This window comes from Schistocerca cancellata, chromosome 4, assembly GCF_023864275.1.
Source record: "Schistocerca cancellata isolate TAMUIC-IGC-003103 chromosome 4, iqSchCanc2.1, whole genome shotgun sequence".
Taxonomy (NCBI): Eukaryota; Metazoa; Arthropoda; class Insecta; order Orthoptera; family Acrididae; genus Schistocerca; species Schistocerca cancellata.
Genome location: NC_064629.1, coordinates 641,151,468 through 641,174,019, shown reverse-complemented (window position 1 = coordinate 641,174,019; position 22,552 = coordinate 641,151,468). Strand labels below are relative to the sequence as shown.

The 22,552-nt window shown below is 43.6% G+C and overlaps 1 protein-coding gene across 18 annotated transcripts in view; it reads right to left on the bottom strand.

The window, feature by feature from the left end:
* The window catches only part of LOC126183251 (ensconsin-like), a 413,080-nt gene that overhangs the window by 201,957 nt on the left and 188,571 nt on the right, over positions 1 to 22,552 (bottom strand). For 3 of the 18 annotated variants that reach the window (XM_049925049.1, XM_049925055.1, XM_049925056.1), the window contains exon 1: positions 20,635 to 20,759. The exons of the other annotated variants lie outside the window; for them this stretch is intronic. In XM_049925049.1, coding sequence (XP_049781006.1) covers positions 20,635 to 20,758 — 124 coding nt within the window. In that variant the 5' untranslated portion in view covers position 20,759. Of the gene's footprint in view, positions 1 to 20,634; positions 20,760 to 22,552 lie in introns of those variants that run through there. 18 annotated transcript variants of the gene reach the window in all.

Here is a 22,552-nt window from a genome sequence, read left to right as displayed (position 1 = left end):
AGGGGAAATCTGTTGATTGAAAATTCGTGAGAAAATTCCGCAGCAACGAAAAACGCCTTTGTTTGAATGATATCCACCCCAAATCCTGTATCATTTCACCGACACTCTCTCCCCTATTTCGCTGTATCCTACCTGGTAAGGATCACACACCGCCCAGCAATATTTTAAAGAGGACGGACACGCGTAGTGTAGGCAGTCTCTTTAGTCGATCGACTACATTTTCTAAGTTAGCCTTCCTCACAACATTTTCAGTGTGTTCCTTCCAACTTAAGTTGTTCGTAATTGTAATTTCTAAACATTTAGTTCAATTTACAGCCTTTATATTTGGCTGATTTATCGTATAACCGAAGTTTAAGATTCCTTTTAGCACTAATATGGATGACCTCACACTTTTCGTTATTTGAGGTCAATTGCCAATAACTTAGAAGTTAAGTCCCATAGTGCTCAGAGCCATTTGAACCATTTGATATCTAGTTGTAAATTACTGAAGTTGGCAGCTCTTCTTGATTCGAATTCTGCAATATTTACTTTGTCTTCTTTAGTGAAGGAATTTCGGAAGGCTGTGTTTAGTAATTCAGCTTTGACAGCACTGTCGTCGTTTTCCATTGCTATCGTGTAGAGAAGGCATTGACTGTGTCTTGCCGCTAGCATACTTCACATACGACCAGAATCTCTTTGGATTTTCTGTCAGGTTTCGAGACAAAGTTTCGTTGTGGAAATTATTATAAGAATCTCGCATTGAAGTCCGCGCTAAATTTCGAGTACGTGTAAAAGATCACCAATCTTAGAGATTTTGTGTCCGTTTAAATTTGGCATGTTGTTTTCCATTGTTTCTGCAACAGTGTTCTGATCCGTTTTGTGTACCATGGAAGATCAGCAGGCAGTTCAGATTTCAGTTCCGGTTATTTTTGTGAGGCAACTGTGCAGTCTACCAACTGATCTAACGGCGACTGCGCGTAAATTCAAAGTCACGACAACTATTAACCAAGTATAAGACAGTGAAATAAAATTTATTCTTCCTTGAATAATAAACTGGTCGCCGATTCTACATCTATATACATACTTTGGAAGCCACCATACGGTGCATAGAGAATGCCTTGTACCACTGATAGTCATTCCCTTTCCTTATCCATTCATTAATGGAGTGGGGGAAAAACCAGTGTGAATACAACACCTTAGAGTTGTAATTTCTTTTATCTGGTCTTCCCAGTCCTTACGCGAGATGGACGTTAGTGGCAGAAGAATCGTTCAGCAGGCAGTCGCATATGCCGGTTCTTTAAATTTTCTCAACAGTGATTCGCGAAAAGAACGTCGTCTTCCCTCCAGGAATTCCCATTTGAGTTCACGCATAACTTTCGTAATACTTGTTTGTTGATCAAACCTACTGGTAAAAAAATTTTGCAGCACGCCTCTGAATTGCTTCGATGTCTTCTTTTAATTCGACCTACCGGGGATCCCAAACATTCTAGTAGTAATCAAGAATGGGTCGCATAAGTGTCCTGTACGTGGTCTCTACAGATGAGTACATTTTCCTACAATTCTCCCGATAAACCGAAGTCGATCATTCGTTTTCCCTCCTACCGACTTTAATGCTCCTTCTACTTCATATCACTTGGCAACATTACGCCAAGATATTTAATCTAAGTGACTGTGTGAAGCAGCACACCACTAATATTCTATTCAAACATTACAGTATACCTTTTCCTACTCGTCTGCATCAGATTACATTTTTCTACATTCACAGCAAGCTGTCATTCATCACAGAAAATAGAAATTCTGTCTAAGTCGCCTTGTAGTCTCCTACAGCCACTCAACGGTCCCATATACTACAATGTCATCAGGCAACAATCGCAGATTGCTGTTCACCATGTTTGTCAGATTGTATATGTATACAGAGAACATGAGCGATCTTATCACACGGCCCCGAGACACTCCTGACGATAAACTTGTCTCTGACGAATACTCACCATCTTTCTTATTGGACTAAAATGTTCCACTGAAGGTAAGTGAAAATACGCTCGTAAGTAGTCAAACATAGCTACTTCGCTTTAAGTGAACTAGTCACCAAGCCTGTGGGTGTGAATATGGGGCGCGAGACCTACGATAATTTGGAGCACTATTATGTGGTACTCAACGACAGAGATCTCATCCCTTTAAAGGATACAGAGGCCAAAATCCAATTAATCCTTTTGAGTAAGGGTGTAAGGAAGAGGCACAATGCTGAGACACACTTACAAAGTGTATTCGAAACTATTCCGACAACCATCTGAAATGAAATCAGCGTATACTACAGCACCCGCCTCTTATGGAGGCCTTCAAACGGAACTGGTCTTTACTTTGTCTTCATTAAAATCCTTCACTCTTCTATGGATCAACTGGAGAAACGGAGGAAAAGCAGCCCTTACTTATGACAGAGATCCTATGCGGACAATTCACGATTTATCTAATATACGACAGAATTCCTCTGACGAGAGGGAAATGACCTCACTAAACTTTCTAACATGCATGAAGTTGCCCGATTTGTCGATGTATCGACGCGGACTGTCCAACGTGTCTGCACACGATGGTGTACCACTCGCAGCCAAGAAGCGTAACAACACTGCTTGTAAAAGAAATCCTAACAGACAGGGACCAGAGACGACGTCACGTATTGTCAAATAAAACTCGATTTCAAACCTAACAGGAACTGCTGCCGTCACTGAACGCAGGTCAGTCTCAACCAGTTTCACAGCGAAGGGAACTGCATGCTACTGACATTTGAAGTGGGGTATCTCGCAAAAGGTCATTGCTCACAGCGGTTCATAAACGTGCACGTCTTCAGTGGATCAAACAACAGAGAAACTGGACAGTAGCTGACTGAAAGTGTAATGCAGTCCAAAGAGTTGCGATTTTCAAACGATACATACCGGATAGTGCACAGCCGGCCCAGTGAAGAATGTAACCCAAAGGGCGCGGAAGGTGGAGTTCAGACCAGAGATAGTCTTGTGATGTTCTGGAGTGTTTTCGTACGATGACCTGAGCCCACTCATTCATGTTATCCTGAAAATGGATCTGGATGTTTATTTCAATAATCTTCGTGACCAAGTGTTGCTCTTTCTTCCACCTCTTCTTGGTGAATATTCTGTGGAAACTACCGCCTTCAATGACGACAACAACCGTTTTTACAGCGCTGCACGCATACTTTCTTGGTTTGAGTAACACACACGCGCCGGATCGCACTTCGATTGGTCCATTAAATTATCCGATCTTAACACAACACAACACGGCTGGGGCTATTTCGAACAGCAAATGAAACGTCAATCAACATTCCCGCAATTTGGTAGCTCCACGAGACGTAGTCATCGATGAATAGCTTCAGATGGATATAACTTGTCCGAAGAGTGCATTCTCCTCCTCCTCGAACTGAGGCCGTTCTCAAGGTTAGAGGCGGTGTTACACGGCATTAACATGACGTCTCCTCGGAGTGGCTTTTTTTGGTCCTGTGTGCTGATTTTCTGGTTTTGAAAGCTGCGTCACATAGTAATTTTATTATAAATTCAGGACAGCTTAAATCCTCTAGACTGCACAAGTGGTCAGCATCTCCAGAAACCATTATGTCTGTCAGCTACGCAAAAAAGCAATTTTTGTCCTCGCGTGATGGTACGTTGAGGCTGTGTTTTACATGATCATACACCGTAGATAAAATTTGGCGATCGCTACGGTCAGAACAATGTAAAAAACTTAGTTTCTTTGCCGTGGAAATGGAGAAGCACTCCTACGCTCAGACTGGACACATCTCCCAGACTAGCTTGCAAGGAAGATCCTGATCCTATGAATCATACAGTATGGAGAAATATTTTGTTCGGCCTGGTACGAGAAGTTTCCAGTTTGTTAGCAATAAAAGTGCCTGGTAGATGTAGAAAATGGCAGAACGTAAAGTAAACAATTGCAAATATATTTAATGTATTTCATAACGGCTGTAGTCGCCTCAGTGCCTATTACTTTGCACAGGCATGCACATCCATTGGAACTTAGCATCGTACTTCAGAATAACACAGGCACTGCAATATCGTAATGTAAACAATGTCGAGAGATCGAAGTAATGTGCAGGCGTGTTTTATTTTGTTATAAACTGACTGGAGCCAACGGCCTTATCGCTGTGGTAACAGCGGTTCCCGTCAGATCACCGAAGTTAAAGCGCTCTCGGGCTGGGTTAGTACTTGGATGGGTGACCGCCGATCGCTGTTGACAAGCGAGATGCACTCAGCCCTTGTGAGGCAAACTGAGGAGCTACTTGATTGAGAACTAGCGGCTCCGGTCTCGGGAAAGTGGTATGCTGATCTCGTGTCCCTCCATATCCGCATCCGGTGACGCCCGTGAACTGAGGATGACACGGCGGCCGGTCGGTACGATTGCGCCATCATGGCCTGTTCGGAAGGAGTTTAGTTTTTTTAGTTAACAAGCTGACTGGAATAAACACTTGGATTAATCACAAAACATACCAACCCCTCCACACTTCATTGTTGGATCTACATATGATGGACAGCCGTTCAGTACAGACTACAGAAATGTGTGATTTACGAGGAAATGCTCGACCACTGTACCCCATTCTTTTTAAGCCCCTACGCACGGTCCTTCACGCTTCCAATTCACGATCACATAACACACAGTCGAAAGCGAATGTAACATACATCGCAACTTCAGTAATAGCGCGCTTATGTGGCTAAAGAAATTCAAGATTTTTAGGGCTCACATTCGATCCTACTAGTTCTATCAAAATGGAAACAAATTCAGATATCAATGTGTCATTCATCACTGAAGGGCAAACTAAGGCGATCTGCAGCATTCTGCGCTGTCTCCTGGTTTTATCTCTGCAAACGAAATAGATTTATGTTAAGATATTAATAACAACATTCACCGAGCTCTCGAATCACATAATTGTGAGTGCAATGCACCTAGGGTACAGACAGGAAGCTGTTAGGAGAGAATTTTTTCAGGATAATACGGTTGCTAGTGGTCGTGTTCAAGTAGTTTAACCTGCCTAGTCTCCCACGTCTGTCGTTTCGTGTATGAATACCTTGAAGTATCCACTGGCTTCGTTAGGATTCGCCTCCGAATGGCGCAAAGGAAAGAAAATTCAACTCGTTATGAAATTTTCTTGTTCTATTTCAATAGTATACTTCCAACTTCAACTTCCCAAATACGCGTATTGCTCGCGGTTCATACCCAGAACGTATTGGATATATCACATCTTACTTACCAGGTAAAGGACCATTCGTCCTATACGGCTCAACAAGAGCAACACCCAAGTTCTGTGAGTTGCCACACAAAAACTCCTATCTATATGTGTCCACAAAATTTTCGACTACCGTACGCTTCACTTTTGTGTTAACGAATTTACTTTCGTAAGCAATAAAATAAAGTTTACCCGTGACTAAATCAATTAATTTAAATGGAAATGATCAAATAAATGAAGCATGAGGACACAAAAGGGATTCTGATATCACAAATTAAAATTGAATTTTGCAAATAAATTAGCTCTATAAAGCTTCAGCTACTACGCAAGGCAATTGCTTCCCTGAAGTATATGAAGTTAATGACACGTCTGAATGAGTGATCAAATATAAACGAGAAGTTCAGAAGTCCTTAATTAAAAAAGTATGCTACGGAGAGTACTAATTTGTTTTCTCCAAAAAACTTCAAAAATTTTATCTCATAAATTTCTAACTCCTGTTTCCTGCCCGAGCACGCAGTTCCTCTTCGTCGATAGAAAACTACACGAATTCACCCTAATTTTGATCTAAGGACGACAAATTACCGCTATATGATGGGCGAGGGACGTTTTAACGCTGCCTAATGACGCAATTCTTGGGCATTCTGTGACAGCAACGAGGAATCTACATACGTTTTGAAACAACACAAGAATGAGGACTAGATTGTTGCTTCTCTTGTGCACTTAAGTTTCCCTATACTTGGCGAGATGAGTATCTCTGTCGGCGGAGAGTAACCAAGATTTACAACTAAGCAGTAAACACACAATTCATTATGTGGAAAACTAGCATCAAAAACTAATTTCTGGCCGATGTTTTCTGAATACAAAAGCTGTCACTTGTCTTTGAGCGCCGTTATCTTAGCATCGGTCTCGTGATTTTCCACGATTACATTACTTTTTCAATATTGCATAATAACATCAATAATCTCCTCGAATTTTTGAATGGCTCTTCTTCAGTCATAATTGAATGTTCTAAAGTGCAATTTATTGTCCATAAGCCGTTAAAATAAAAATGTGTGTGTGTGTGTGTGTGTGTGAGAGAGAGAGAGAGAGAGAGAGAGAGAGAGAGAGAGAGAGAGAGAGAGACAGTGTTACGTGAAGCTTGGTCACAGTACAGTCGTCATACGCTATGTGATCAGAAGTATCCGGACACCCCCAAAAAGATGCGTTTTTCATATTAGGTGCATTGTGCTGCCACATACTTCCAGGTACTCCATATCAGCGACCTCAGTAGTCATTAGACATCGTAAGAGAGCAGAATGGGGGCCCGCGGAGCTCACGGACTTCATGTGGTCAGGTGATCAGGTGTCACTTGCGTCATACGCCTGTACGCGAGATTCCCACACTCCTCAACATCCCTAGCTCCACTGTTTCTGATGTGATCTGGAAACGTGGAGGGACACGTACAGCACAAAAGGCCGACCTTGTCTGCTGAGTGACAGAGACCGCCGACAGTTGAAGAGGGTCGTAATGTGTAATAGGCAGACATCTATCCAGACCATCACACAGGAATTCCAAACTGCATCAGGATCCACTGCAAGTACTATGACAGTTAGGCGGGAGTTGAGGAAACTTGGATTTCATGGTCGAACTCATAAGCCACACATCATGCCGATAAATGCCAAACGACGCCTCGCTTGGTGTAAGGAGCGTGAACATTGGACGACTGAACAGTGGAAAAACGTTGTGTGGAGTGACGAATCACGGTACACAACGTGGCGATCCCATGCCAGGGTGTGCGTATGGCGAATGTCCGGTGAACGTCATCTGCCAGCATGTGTAGTGCCAACGGTAAAACTCGGAGGCGGTGGTGTTATGGTGTGGTCTTGTTTTTCATGGAGGAGGCTTGCACCCCTTATTGTTTTGCGTGGCACTATAAACAGCACAGGCCTACATTGATGTTTAAAGCACCTTCTTACATCCCACTGTTGAAGAGCAATTCGGGGATGGCAACTGCATCTTTCAACACGATCGAGCACCAGTTCATAATGTACGGACTGTGGCGGAGTGGTTACACGACAATAACATCCCTGTAATAGACTGGCCTGTACAGAATCCTGACCTGAATCTATAGAACACCTTTGGGATGTTTTGGAATGCCGACTTCGTGCCAGGCCTCACCGACCGACATCGATGCCTCTCCTCAGTGCAGCACTCTGTGAAGAATATGCTGCCATTCCCCAAGGAACCTTTCAGCACCTGATTGAACGTATCCCTCCGAGAGTGGAAGCTGTCAACAAGGCCAAGGGTGGGCCAACACCATACTGAATTCCGTCATTACCGATGGAGAGCGCTACGACCTTTTAAGTCATTTTCGGCCAGGTGTCCGGATACTTTTCATCATATAGTGTACAAAGTGGAAGCGTAAAAGCAAACAGTAAAATCGTCAACGTGTAAGAGCACCGTATTAACATGTGCGCGAGTTCGAACGGAATATTATGATCGTTCTATGGAAAATGTGTTCGTTATAGCGCGACATGGGGGCTTGTACAGAGCATGTTGCTACGTCTGTGGACAGTAGAGGGTCGTGTACGCAGAGCTGAGCAGCTGCTGGACAACCTAATACAGAGTGCGTTCCATAAGGAATGCGACAAATTTTTTTCTGGAGCTACGGTACACCACAGTGTGTTGTAACCGGCTGAGCTAAGTGAAGGGGGGTGTTAGCTTCAAAACGCTCTTTGTTTCATTCGGCTGCGAGCTGCCGGAGAGTCAGGATGTGCGTTTCCGTCAACCCCGTTTTGAGTTCATGTAACACGGCACACTGGATTATCTGTAGAGCAACGGTACGCTATCAAATTTTGCGCTAAACTTGCGAAGTCCGCCACCGAAACGTTTCCATTACTTCAGCATGCCTTTGGGACTGATTGTTTGTCTAAATCATAAGTTTTCAATGGCACAAGTCGTTCATGAAGAGGCCGAGAGGAGATCACCGACGAACCATCAACCGCACGAGTCGACGAAAATGTGATGCGTGTGCGCGATTGTTTGAACTCTGACAGACGGCTGAGCCTTCAATTGATAGCACAAACTCTAAATATGTCAAAAACAACCGTTTTCCACATTGTGACCGAAGATTTGAACATGAGAAAGGTGTGTGCCAAACTCGTCCCAAAAGTGTTGACCGACGAACACAAGCACATGTGAGTGCTTCGGTGCCGACAAATGTTGGAAATGTGTGAAAATGATCCTCATTTTTTAAACTCAGTTATCACTGGTTGAGTCGTGGATTTTTGAGTAAGACTCTGAGACAAAAAGGCAGAGTTCAGAGTGGCACACCCCATCGTCGCCCTGTCCCAAGAAGGCACGCATGAGCAAGTCCAGGATCAAAACCATGCTCATTGGCTTCTTTGACGTCAGAGGCACTGTCCACCACGAATTCGTATCTACCGGGACTACAGTGAACTCAGCTTTCTACTTGGAAGTGCTCAAAAGACTGAAAAGGAGGGTCTCGCGCTGCCGAAGCGACACCAAGGACACGTGAAAAGTTCACCACGACAACGCGCCGTCACAGCGCCTTCATTGTCAAAGACTTCCTGGCCAGGACCAAGACCCCATTGGTTCCCCAGCCTCCCTACAGTCCTGACCTGGCTCCTGCTGACTTTTTTTTTGTTTCCTCGGTTAAAAAGAATCATGAAAGGAAAACATTGGGACGCGATTGAAATAATCCAAGCACATGTTACATCAGCTCTAAAGGACATTCCGGAGAAGGCATTCCATTATGCCTCCCAGGCATGGAAACACCGCCTCTAGAAGTGTATTAACGCAAGAGGGTGCTATTTTGAAAAATTTTGATTATTTGTACGAATATATTCAATAAATGATTTTTTATGATTTTGGTCGCATTACTTATGGAACGCACCTTGTACACTGATCAGCCAGAACACTATGACCACCTAGCTAACAGCCGGTATGTCCACCTTTGGCACGGATAACAGCGGTGACGCGTCGTGGCATGGAAGCAACGAGGCCTTGGTAGGTCGCTGGAGGGAGTTGGCACACACATCTACACACACAAGTCAACTAATTCCAGTAATATCAAGATTGTATCTGTATGAACATGGTATCTGTTCTAGTGTTCGATCGCGCTCAGGTCTGGCGAGTTGGTGGCTGGGGAGGATGGGGAAGCACATCAGCTGGAAATCGCCACTGTGTTTCTCGAACCACAGAATCACACTCCTGGTCTTTGCAATGGCGCATTATGTTGTTGAACCAGTGTTTGACACTCCTTCGCCGTTAGGATACCTTGCACGAGCTCCACTGGACCCATGGATACCCACGTGAATATTCTCCAGAGGATAACGTAGCCGCCGCCAGCTTGTCTCCGCCCCAAGTACAGATGTCACGGAGCTGTTCCCCTGGACAACGACGGATTCGCGCTCTCCCATGGCGTGATGAAGAAGGTATCGGGATTCATAAGACTATGAAACGCTATGCCACAGCACCAACATCCAGTGCCGATGGTCACGTGCCCATTTCAGTCGCAGTTGCGAATGTCGTGGTGTTAACATTGGCACATGCACGAGTCGTCGACTGAGGAGGCCCATCGTTAGGATCGTTCAGTGCACTGTGAGTTCAGATACACGTTTACTCTACCCAGCTATAACGTCTGATGTTAGTTCCGCCACAGTACGCCGCCTGTCCTGTTTCACCAGTCAGTCCAGCCTACGACGTCCGGCATCTGTAATGAGGGGTGGCCGTCCAACCCCACGATGTCTGGACGTGGTTTCACCTTAGTTTCGCTACGTGTTGAAGACACTCGCCATAGTACTCCTCGTACACCCAACAAGTCGTGCAGTTTCCGAAGTACTCGTGCCGAGCCTCCGGGCCATCATAATCTGTCCTCGCTCAGATAAATCGCGCGCCTTCCACGTTCTACATAAGTACAGCACTCAATGATACCACATGCACCGTGGGTGTGTCGGACTAGCAGCCATTCTTCGCCAGGTAACGCTGCTATCACCTGGGCGGGTTTTTATCGATAGTACACACAATGTTCTGGCTGATCAGTGTATTATGACAGCAGAAAATGACTGCCTTCTTACCTGCATGACAGTACGGAAAGTACAGTTCGTTCGTAGTGCAGCACGCTTGAGTGTTTAACTGATGCCTATTTCAGTGTCGAAACTTGGGTGTCACCTGCTGTTAGCTGGAACAGTAGCACGCTTGTAATTACCAATCTCTAATGAACTCGTCTCGACGGTATATTAAATCTATCTTCTTTCATTTCCTTGTCATTTCGTTGACGGGCATTATCCAGAAATCACAAAAGCCTCACATTGAAAAATATAGTGTAGTGGTACTGAGATACACTTCAAGCTGTCCTACAGTTATAGCCACATACGTGTTAGACGCTTGGTGGTCGCAAATTCGTAGCCGCCGCATTGAGCGGCATAACAGACGAACATACAGTAGATTTTGATGCTTTGGAGCGCCACTGCCATACGACGAGTGACCTCGACTCTCACGACTAAAACAAATCTGTCACGCAGTTGCTGCCTCCTTCAGGCAATCACATATCAGCTTTTGAAAGAAGGAAGTTTAGAGGTTAACGTCCTGTCGACAGCACAAGCTAAAATGGGGAAGGAAATTGGCCATCGCCGCATTTGTCTGGAGACTATTTGGGAAAATCGCAGAAAACCTTAATCTGGATAGGCGGAGGAGGATCTGAACCGTCGCGTCGTCCTCCCGAATGCCAGTCCGTGTGCCACCTACGTCACCTGGCTCGGTCCAGATTTCGATAAGACATGGCTCAGTCATTTGTAAAGGGGAATGTGCCATCATTCTTCGATGAACGACGGGTATCACTGTTTTCCTAGCCTGAACGTTTATCTGAATAGTGGTCCACAGGACATATATGGGTTCTGGTTGTCGGGCACCTGCTCGTCACAGTTCACCCAGAAATCATTACTGATACTTTGTGGAGTGGCATACATACAATCTGAGAGGAGATTACCCACTAGCACCATACCAAGCTCTGACAGCATATGGGGGATTCGAGACAAATTCAGTTACTACATTCCGATATCACGTGCCGTTCTGTAATCCTAAAATGGTTCAAATGGCTCTACGCACTATGGGACTTAACATCTGAGGGCATCAGTCCCCTAGACTTAGAGCTACTTAAACCTAACTAACCTAAGGACAACACACACATCCATGCCCGAGGCAGGATTCGAACCTGCGACAGTAGCGGTCGTGCGGTTCCAGACTGAAGCGCCAAGAACCGCTCGGCCACACCGGCCGGCCTGTAATCCTACTTACGTATTTGTGTATTCTAGTCTACTTAATGTTTGGTATGAAGTTTATTTCAGTCGCAAGTATCCTTCTTAGTGCCGCAAATATCATAATTACATACAGGGTGACACAGAAGTCCGTTAACATTTAAAATACACTAATTCGTGAAATAATTTCGACAGAGTGGTAAAACTTGACACACAAGCTTGAAATGACTTGAAGTTTTATTGAAACCAAAAACGGCCGGCCGCTATGGCGGAGCAGTTCTAGGCGCTTCAGTACGGAACCGTGATGCTGCTACTGTCACATGTTCGAATCCTGCCTCGGGCATGGATATGTGTGATGTCCTTACGTTGGTTAGGTTTAAGTAGTTCTAAGTCTAGGGGACTGATGACGTCAGATGTTAAGTCCCATAGTGCTTAAAGCCATTTAAAACCAAAAACGAGTCCAAAAACCAACCAACACATGGCGCTAGACAGCAACGCGTCAGTGATGGTGCATAGGGTGCGAGGTACACCCGATATGTTACAAACTCGCATCATCCCTAGCATGACTGATGAACACCTGCTAGAAGGTACGACTTTTATGCAGGATGGCGCTCCACCCCATATTACAACACGTGTGAAAGATCTGCGCACATCGTTTGGTGAGGATTGCGTACTGAGTCGCCTCAGCACTTTCGTCGTGCTTGGCCTCCCAGGTCCCCAGACCTCAATCCGCACCGAGCGAGGTGGCGCGCTGGTTAGCACAATAAGACTAGCGTTCGGGAGGACGACGGTTAAAACCCGCGCCCGGCCATCCTGATTTTGGTTTTCCGTGATTTCCCTAAATCGCTTCAGGCAAAAGCCGGGATGGTTCCCTTGAAGGGGCACGGCCGACTTCTTTCCCCATCCTTCCCTAATCCGATGGAACCGATGACCGTTTGGTGCCTTCCCACAAACCAACCAATCAACCAACCAACGTCCATGCGCGTAATTATTGGTTGAGGGTTTGCCTGAAATCGCAAGTCAATCGTGATCGTCCTATCTCATTAGGGACGCTAAAAGACAACATCGGACGGCAATTTGTCATTATACCTATTGATAAATACTGTGCACAACACTGTACCTAGACTACAGGTATTGTCGACGAATGAAGGCCAACATGCTGATCATTTGTTATAAAGAAAATCGTCTCAGCTAAAAATCAATTGTTATGTTAATTGTTGATTTTGTATCTTACGACTCACCGTCTGTTGGTCATTCTGTGTAATTTTTTGGTTTCAATAAAACCCCACGTTATTTCAAGCGTGTGTGTCAATTTTTACCCCTCTACCTACATTATTCCGTGAAGTATTGAATTTTCAAATGTTAGCAGATTTTTGGGTCACCCTGTATAAACACAATGAATGAAACTGGAAATGCGCTGCGATGGGAGGAAGGAAGGAAAACTATGATTTAAAGTCCTGTCAATATTCATCTATTTATTGTGCCTTTGTCCTGCATCGGCGCAGGGTCGGCATGGTTATTAAAGGATTAGGCATGTTTAATTAAAGGGGGCGACCGGGTGTCCTTCCTGTCGCCACCCCATTAACCCCCGGGAGGAACATGTGCTCAATACTGTCTGCGTGTAGTGTTATCCATATAAAAGTGAGCAAATTTGTCGAAATGTTTGCGAATCGCGTAACTGAGGCGCAAGTCCGGTATTCACTAAGTGAGAGACCGCCTAAAAACCACATCCAAGCTGGGCGGTACACCAACCCTTGCCGATAATCCGACGGGCGTATTGGCTGTGTCCTTTTCAAAGTATCTATCCCGGCATTGGCCTTTAAGAAATTAAGGGAAACCGTGGAAAACCTAAATCGGGATGGTCACAAGAGGATCTGAATCGCCGTCCCCCAGAATACGAGTCCAGTGTCAAACCAGTGCGCCACCCCGCTCGCTTTTGATGGAAGCACCGTGATAATTGCGAATATTGTTCAAAAAAATCGCAATGTTTTCCCTGTACAGTAAAAGGGACTTCAAATGTTCAAATGGCTCTAAGCACTGTTAAGCACTATGGGACTTAACATCTGACGTCATCAGTCCCCCAGGCTTAGAACTACTTAAACCTAACTAACCCAAGGACATCACACACATCCATACCCGAGGCAGGATTCGAACGTGCGACCGTAGCAACCGCGTGGTTCCGGACTGAAGCGCCTAGAACCGCCCGGTCACAGGGGCAGGCGCAAAAGGGACTTCAAAGAAACGGCATATACACTGAATAATAGGGACAAATCGCCTACTTCAACATTACACATCAAATACTATACAATTACTTTGAACGCAGTAGAATTATATTATATGAACGTGAACGATACACATGTTGAGCATCAAAAGTGTTTCAAAAACTACTGTAACGATCTAGGTATAACATTAATAATTTTTCGCGAAATTTCAACGCGATCGTAGACTTGGCTATTATTACAAAGGAATGAGTTGCAGTGTGGTACATAGTGACAGAAAGGCGTATTTGGCTGTGTATTTTTTGCAGCCAGCTGTGGCTGAACTGGCTAAAACATACCACGCTGCGGTAGCACAATGCACTTTGGTCGGTTGTAAATAAATGAAGATGAGCGATGCAATGAAAACTTCAACTACAAAAACGGATAGAAGTATGATAAACATGAAGAGCCTTAGTAGGCATTATAATAAACGACATGCACTGGAATGCAGGTCACCAGTCACGATACTTTTTACGTTTATTAAATGGTCATGCAAACCGAATTTTTCTAAAAAAAATTACCTTACATTTATTCATATTAAGATGGTATTGGTTGAGGATTGCGAATGTCTTATTTACGACTGAAGTAGACAGTATGTTTAATTCTGCAAATTACTTAACGTTTTAGCACTGTCTTATCTCAGCGCCTCACTTTTATCTTCCCTACAAAATGTTGACCGGCATGTGTGAATACTGAATATAATGTTCGAAATGAAATTAATGTCCATTTGTTAAGTTAATCGGCGAGGTTAATAAATGATTCAGTCACGAAGAAATGATTGTCTGACAGTTGATCAACCAATATTTAAGGACGGGCGCAAACCTTGGCTGCTGGAACGAATGTCCCCTTGCAGAAGGGCACTCCGCCGCTGAAGGTAATTGGACTAAATATGGTGACGCGATGGGTGACGTCACCACCGCGGCAACTCCATTCAGGAAATTGCGACACGCGTGACCCTCCACACCCAGGCAGCAAGCGTTGCGGCTGGCGTAGTCAGGCTGTACACATTCCTCACTCAATGCAACACGCTCAGGTGCTTCAAGACAATCTTGCATGCATATAACACAAAAGCTGTTAACATCAACGTACTGAGGAAAAAATGTTCAATATCACTAAATATTGAGGAGTAAGGGTATATTGCATCTTCTTTAAAATATGCCTGTTCAACGAAAACTGCCATGAAATAAAAAAAATTATCTTCACCGCTACGTTGGTTGGTTGGTTGTTTGGGGAAGGAGACCAGACAGCGTGGTCATCGGTCCCATCGGATTAGGGAAGGATTGGGAAGGAAGTCGGCCGTGCCCTTTCAGAGGAACCATCCCGGCATTTGCCTGGAATGATTTAGGGAAATCACGGAAAACCTAAATCAGGATGGCCGGACGCGGGATTGAACCGTCGTCCTTCACCGCTACGTAACGCTGCGTACAGCTCACCAAGGCTGACAATGCAGAAGTCGTTTTTTTTTACCATCCATGCCGAAGTTCTGAAGCAAATGCTATTAACTCTGTGTATCTATTTTGCTGCTATTACTATCTCAAACTGCAGCAGAAAAGTAACCGTTCCACGCTAAAAACGCTTCTTCACTGGTCGATTCTCAAGCAAATTGCCTGCAAGAAAACTATGCGCCACGACACTACACTTCGTTTTTAGCTGAATACCGAAATAAGAATTAAGCTCGACTGCTTACGAGGAACATGTTGTTTAAACTGAAAGTCGCGCTACTGAAAGTTACATCGCTTCCCTACTTCCAAACAAATTATTTTATTGCGATTTCGAACAAAACATCCTGACAGTTACTTTATATGTACTACCTATGTATTTACAACGTCATGTACAAATCCAGACTTACAACCTCTCTTCTTTTATTGCCGTGCATTGCTAACTATCAATGAAATCGCGAATCCGAATGGTGTTATGGACCGTTTTTCCAAGCTTATTTGCCGGCCGCTGTGACCGAGCGGTTCTAGGCGCTTCAGTCCGGAATCGCGCTGCTGCTACGGTCGCAGGTTCGAATCCTGCCTCGGCCATGGATGTGTGTGATGTCCTTAGGTTAGTTAGGTTTAAGTAGTATTAAGTCTAGGGGACTGATGACCTCAGATGTTAAGTACCATAGTGCTTAGAGCCATTTGAACCACTTAAATCAAGCTTATTTACAAATAAATTACACCACTTCTCACTGTGTCTTCCTCTTAATAATTCGGTGTTTCTACAACGGACGATACCGTTAATTTTTCTTAGTTCTTAGATCTGGCTTAGAGGTTATGTGACAGAATACAAGATCAAAGGTTTCACGTTCAGTCCTTGGCGGCCTCAGGTCTTTTTTCCTATTGTTACTCAAATCTTTTTCACCTGTGGCAGCACATTGTGCCGTACGTGAAGAATGCCAAGCTGTACCGCGGTTCGGTACGTTCAACCGTTAGTTTCCCTGTGTGATAGTTCACAATTCGGAAGAAAGCAAGGATATATCATCTTCAATAGGACCATGTCAAGTAAAGCAATTTTGCGATCAACCCAACCTACGGATTGAGGACAGTTTTGACGTAGATAAAAATTTCTCTCCCTAGTATGTCGTATAAGACGAAACACGAGGAAAAATTAACATACGATTTTAAGATATGGATCAAACGAATTTGGTGTCCAGACCACAGCAATGCCATTAACCGTTATGGAACTGCAGGATGTTCCACATGAAACCGGTACGCCTCACGCCCGAGATTCGAGTAAGAATTAACTAACTAAAAAATAATACATAATTATAATTTTAAAAACATGCAGTTACCTGTTTATAAGAGAGGCTGGAAGTGGTGGCCATGGGCATCCAGACATCGCTGACAAGAAATTTGACTAGAGATGATCAACCAGAACGTGAGCGTACCGGTTTTATGTGGAACACCCTGATTTTCACATATCTGTTCATAGCCAGTATGTAATTTATCTGGAATTCGTTGAATTCATTGAATGAAAAAAAGGTTCACTTCTCGGGAACATGGAAGAGGATTTAAGACACTTAAGCCATAAGCTATATTTCTCTGTATGATCTAAAGTTTTTCCGAAGCTTTTTTGAGTTTCTAAAAAATACCGGTATTTTTATTTTTTCCAGATTTGTGACAGCTCATTCTGCCATACTGCCCGCCAAAACGATAGAGTTCCGAATGCAACCTTCATGTGTGTTCGATAATAACTGAATACTCTTGAACCTGCACCTCACCAGAAGCTAATTTTTCGCAGTCCCATTTTATGAGTTGCCGTTACATTTGAGTTTGCCGCTTTCAATGTAAAAAAAAAAAAAAAATCCATCTGCTCATTTCTTCTGACGCCACATTATTTTACAAAAACAATTTTCGGACTACGAACTGAGCTGTCATGAGCATCACACTCACGATGAATTTGTTCGGGTAATATGACAGGGGGAGGCACGTAAGGAAAGACAGATTGCTTGCCTGGAGTCTGTGATATGCTTTATCGACATGCTAGACGTAACACTGTCACGGGCAGCACATCAGTGTGAGATGTTTTACGCATATCAACACAGCACGAAGAATTTTTCTGCAGATTTCCACGTGACGAGCCTCTTTACGTGTAGTAGTAGAGCCGCTTGTTCCGATTCTCCGTTTAAGCTGTGCCGCTTAAAGTGATACTTATGTTTCCGTTTGATTCCCGTTCAGAAAACAAACGGTTTACTGCTGTACCAAGCTCTCTGTTTCATCCGAGTCGCGAGTGAGAATCAATCGGTTTGAACCTTGATTAACAGGAGCGAAAAAAAACATAATAAAGCTAAAACTGGATGAAACTGGTATGATCAAAACTCTCCTTTGAAACATTCCCACGGGTGGCAACAGGATACCTCTACAGAGTATGTATATACTAAAATGGCAGCGGCGGAGAATCTACGCCGCTATTGCCATGACTATTATTTACACAAATTTACTAATAACTTGTATGGAGTGGTATGTCTGAAATATCTGAAAGATAGAACTTGTAAAGAGAGCAATACGGAGTAGGTATATAATATTTACGTGACGCAAATAGCTTCATCACGAGACAAATGTTTCAACTTTAAAGAACACAGGAGGTTGCAAGATAAACAGAAGGACCAGAAATAATAGCAGGGATAAATAATTGATTACGACAGGTTCTGTAGTATAACGGAAACAAAATTAGAAAAAGTGAATCTCAGCATAAATACAGAAATTGAATTGCGAGTAATGGTGATCTGATTTATGGATGATAATCCCAACATTTCTTAGAAACAGTAGATATAACAATTACTTAATGCAATGCATCAATTGCTGTTTAATAGACAGCCGGACTTGAACTTAATAAATAAAGCGAAGAACGGTTTATAGAAGTATATGACCTTCAGAAACAAAATGTTGTTCTAAACGTTATATTCAACAAACTGAAGCGGTGGAAACAGAAAAATATTATTTCGTACGTAAGGTCCTTTAACACAACACATTAATAAGGCGTCATAAACAGATTAGTATGCGTGCGGTCAAAGAAAATGCTACTAGGGAGAAAACAAACATCCTTCTACTGAAAACGGACCTGGCAAATCAAAGTTAAAATTTTGGGTTTGCAATCGGAATGAACAGGATTTAAATTCCTGCCTGGCCGCCTTGGTCCAGATTTCCGTGATTTGCTTAACAGTTTCATGCGATTGTTCCATCTGTAAGGTCGCGACCGATAGCCCGCCCAAACGTTGTCCCATTTAAACTTCCCAATCATCTTCGCTGACATAGATATCGATGGAACAGTAAAACACTGAGTAAGTTGCGAACTACTTTGGAATAATTTTATCCAAAACTCTTCGCAGAATGAAGGGAGAGTAGGATTTAATAATTCGTCGACGACGAGGTCATTACAAAAAAAGCACAAGTTCTGGCTTAACAAGGACAGAACAGGATACCACACTTACTTGTTCCAAAGGAATCGTTCCAGCAGTCGCCTTAATTTATTAGGTAAACCAGCGAAAACCTAATAATGGAAGACCGAATGGGTATTTGAACCCTGCCCCTCCAGAATGCGATCACTGCGCCACAGCGCTCGGTTGGTGGACCTCGTGTCAGGAGTCGTTAAACGTAACTCTTTAGGTAGTTGACTGCTATAGGTCCATGCAGTGAGACACTCCACTAGAAAAAAACCGCCTTATGGGACAAGCATTACAGAGAAAGGAAAATACGATCCAATAAGAACCATGTAGTAAATACATCATAATGAATGGAGTAGCACAGTGTAGGCGAAATTAAAGATTTGCACATAACTAACGGTAAACGTCAGTACCAAAGCAATAACATCGTCATGAGATCAGTTTTCTTGCCTGCAATTCGCTCGTGAAGGTTATATAACTTACACCAATGACGTTTCAGTGATTGAAGACTGACAGGTCAATTGAAAAGACTGTGTTTAAAATCTCCAAAAAAATTTCATTTTTCGTTTTTAACGGAGTTTGGTTATCTTCTACGTGAAAATGTATGACTGATAAACTTCTACATGAAACCCACATATGGACCGTGAGATGTGATGTCCAGGAGAATGTTTGGAAGTCTAAATACAAGATCGCCGATGAAACTGGTCTAAAACACACATCCCTACAAACGTGAAACTCTATATATATTAAACAAATATTTTTATTCATTCTCTTATTTCACAGTATTTCTCTAAGACTGCTTACGTTACTGTAAAATCTGCTTCACAATGCATTTAGAAGTACCATTACTGACACGACCTTAAGCCAAACATATTGAAGGCAAACGCTGTAAAATTAAGAAGGAGGCACAGACCACGTATCAGTAAAGTGAGCTGGACAGAGTACGCGCGTCACATGCAAACAGTACAAAGTCTTGCTGAGTTGCAGCAACTGCCGAGGAGAGCAAGGTAAACAGCAATGAGGCACAAGTATTTTCTACACGACTCGACATACTCAGCGTTGCTTTTGCCGCAATACTAAACTGGTTGTGTGCCGAGAAGTCAACTGCTGAACTGGCATAACAGTAGAACTGAAAAAAAAAAATCACACACATTTGATTTCGTGTGTGTGTGTGTGTGTGTGTGTGTGTGTGTGTGTGTGAGAAAGAGAGAGAGAGAGAGAGAGAGAGAGAGAGAGAGATGGAGGAAGTCAGTCCGAAATATAGTTTCTAAAATGTTCTTTTTTACTTTTATTTGTGTTATCGTTTTCTATAGTAACTGTCACTTAAAGATGCTTCGTTAAGCGATACAGACGAGCCAGCCATATGTTCCACTTTTATTAGTCTATCTATGAGTTCCACGGTACAGTTGTGTTAAATATTTTGGACAAAAGCAAGAAGTAATGCCAAAGGCTGATACGCTGGACCGAAACTCTGGCAAGCTGCACTTTGCAGAGAAACAGAATGACACAGATTTCGAAGGTTTTTAAAGAGGGTATTATCTCACAGATTATATTTATAGACAATCACCGTTCCCTACAATCTAATTTAGAAAGGACAAAAATGGGTGCAAAGGAAGAAGCCATTTCGTATTAAAGCGAGGAGAAGCTGACACTCGAGACACACACACACACACACACACACACACTTACACTATTCCAGTATGTAGCAGCTTTCCGTAGCACTCTTCATTTACCGCTAGGAGTTAATAGAGTGATGTTCACGGACACAAACTTAACACCATCCTCTCGGAACGAACTTCTGTATAATCGTCACAAGAGGCTTCAGCTGGACCATCAAGTCAGTAACATGAACCAAGTGCCAATCGACCCAACATGACACAGCGTGGACACGGCTTTTATTCGAAATGAAACCGCAAAACTCAAGCAGGAGCGCACACAACGTTGTCAAAGTACACGGTTAGCACCTAACATCGGTTAGTCACAGATGACAGCACACGACAGATATTTCAGGGCGGTTACGTAAGGCAGCCGTACCTTTGCCGGCATGGTCCAGAAAGGTGACCCTACGTCGGCGAGAAGAATCGTCCAGATTCTCCCTGGACAATGAGCTGATGAGGATACCCCGCAGCTCCGCGAGAGCTCGTCGCTCGTCACACATCTCCAGCCGACGACTGGTGTGCGAGAGCTTTCCCTCGTTATCTCTCTCTCTCTCTCTCTCTCTCTCTCTCTCTCTCCCTACCACCAGGCGTGCTGCCCAGGAATTCAACCTATATGGGCACGGCGGGGAAGAGGAGGGGGCTCTTTGGATCACCTTCAGAAACACGTCACACTTCCCTACGTGCTCGATAATACTAAGCGAACGACCTTGTTAGCGAGACCACGTGACCCGCTGCTGAACGAGTGGCGCACACGGAAGGCGGCAGCGGCGGCGCACGCCCACAAAAATCACGCGTCCCACCTACTGGCGAATTTCACCTCCAGGAATCCGCTTTCGCTTGTCGACACTCTTGAAAAAGCTACTGCACACGATGCGATAAGAAAACACTACAAACTCGCGTAGATGCGCAACGGTGTCTCCAGCACAACTGTTGCAAAGATTGACGTAGAAGGCAGCGTTTTAATTCCTAACACCCAAACGGAACACTCTTTTAAAAACAAACAATGTACTCTCAAGTAGTTTACGGGATGAAACCTAGTTTCAACATCAAGTAATCGTTTTACTTTTCAGCATTTGCTAAAAGTACGAATCTGTCACTTCACTGTGATGAGTGCAGAAATTTCAAATGTGTCAAACTTTAATCTACGGACAATGCTCGCAATCAGCGAATGATTTATTTTTTTTAGCATTATACTGCATAAAAAAAATAAGAAAAATTTTCAAGGAGTTAGTAGGCTTATCATTCAAGATAATCTATGAAACTTGTTTAATGTTATTTCAGAGCAATACACTGCACACTAACGAGGAATTTAATAAGAGATGGCTAATGTGTTGAAGAGAATGATTCTGTAGCCCCACTGAATATTCAAATGGCTCTGAGCACTATGGGACTTAACTTCTGAGGTCATCAGTCCCCTAGAACTTCGAACTACTTAAACCTAACTAACCTAAGGACATCACACTCATCCATGCCCGAGGCAGGATTCGAACCTGCGACCGTAGCGGTCGCGCGGTTCCAGACTGTAGCGCCTAGAACCGCCCGGCCACCCCGGCCGGCCGCACTGAATACAACAGTTCGGCGTGTTACGTGACTTGGATGACGTCAGACCCTGTTCTGGTCTTTGACGCGACAGACGCACGCAGGATGGGCAGGGCGCGCATTTAATCGTGGCCAAATCGTGTATCCGACGCACAGGACACTATCTCCAAGTTAGGGATGGCGGCTATCGCCGAAGCAACGACCGGTTTTCGGTTATATCTTCTTTTTTTTTCAACGTCAGTTTAACCAGACTGTTGAAATCGATCAAATAACCGGTTTCTGAAATGAAATAACTGATTTTCGGTTTTTTATTCCTATTGTTTCCTGTATTAGACGTAGAAATCGAACAAAGACAAAAATTTTCACTCCTTCAGTTACACCATACATAGAATCAAAATGTTAAACAGGCAAATAAAAGAAAACTTCGTCCGTCTATCATTCGCTACTTTTCTCGAAAAGTGGTAAGAGGTTGATTACTACAAAAAGCACCAGTGTTCTCCTATTTACTGTAATTTTTTAAAACTCTCCTCGAACATCACATTGTAATCGGGGATCATACCGCCATTTAGACATTACGAATAGTCAGTGATAAAAGGCGAAAACTGAGGTTGAAGAACTCTATTTTTCGTGTTAATCTGTCCGTTTTCAAGGGTTAAAAGCAGATAAAGGTATGTTGTGTAGACACAGGCAGCAGACTATCTGCTTTCCATTTTCATTGCAAGTTTGTTGTGGCTCCTCCCGTTTTTAAGGTTTTA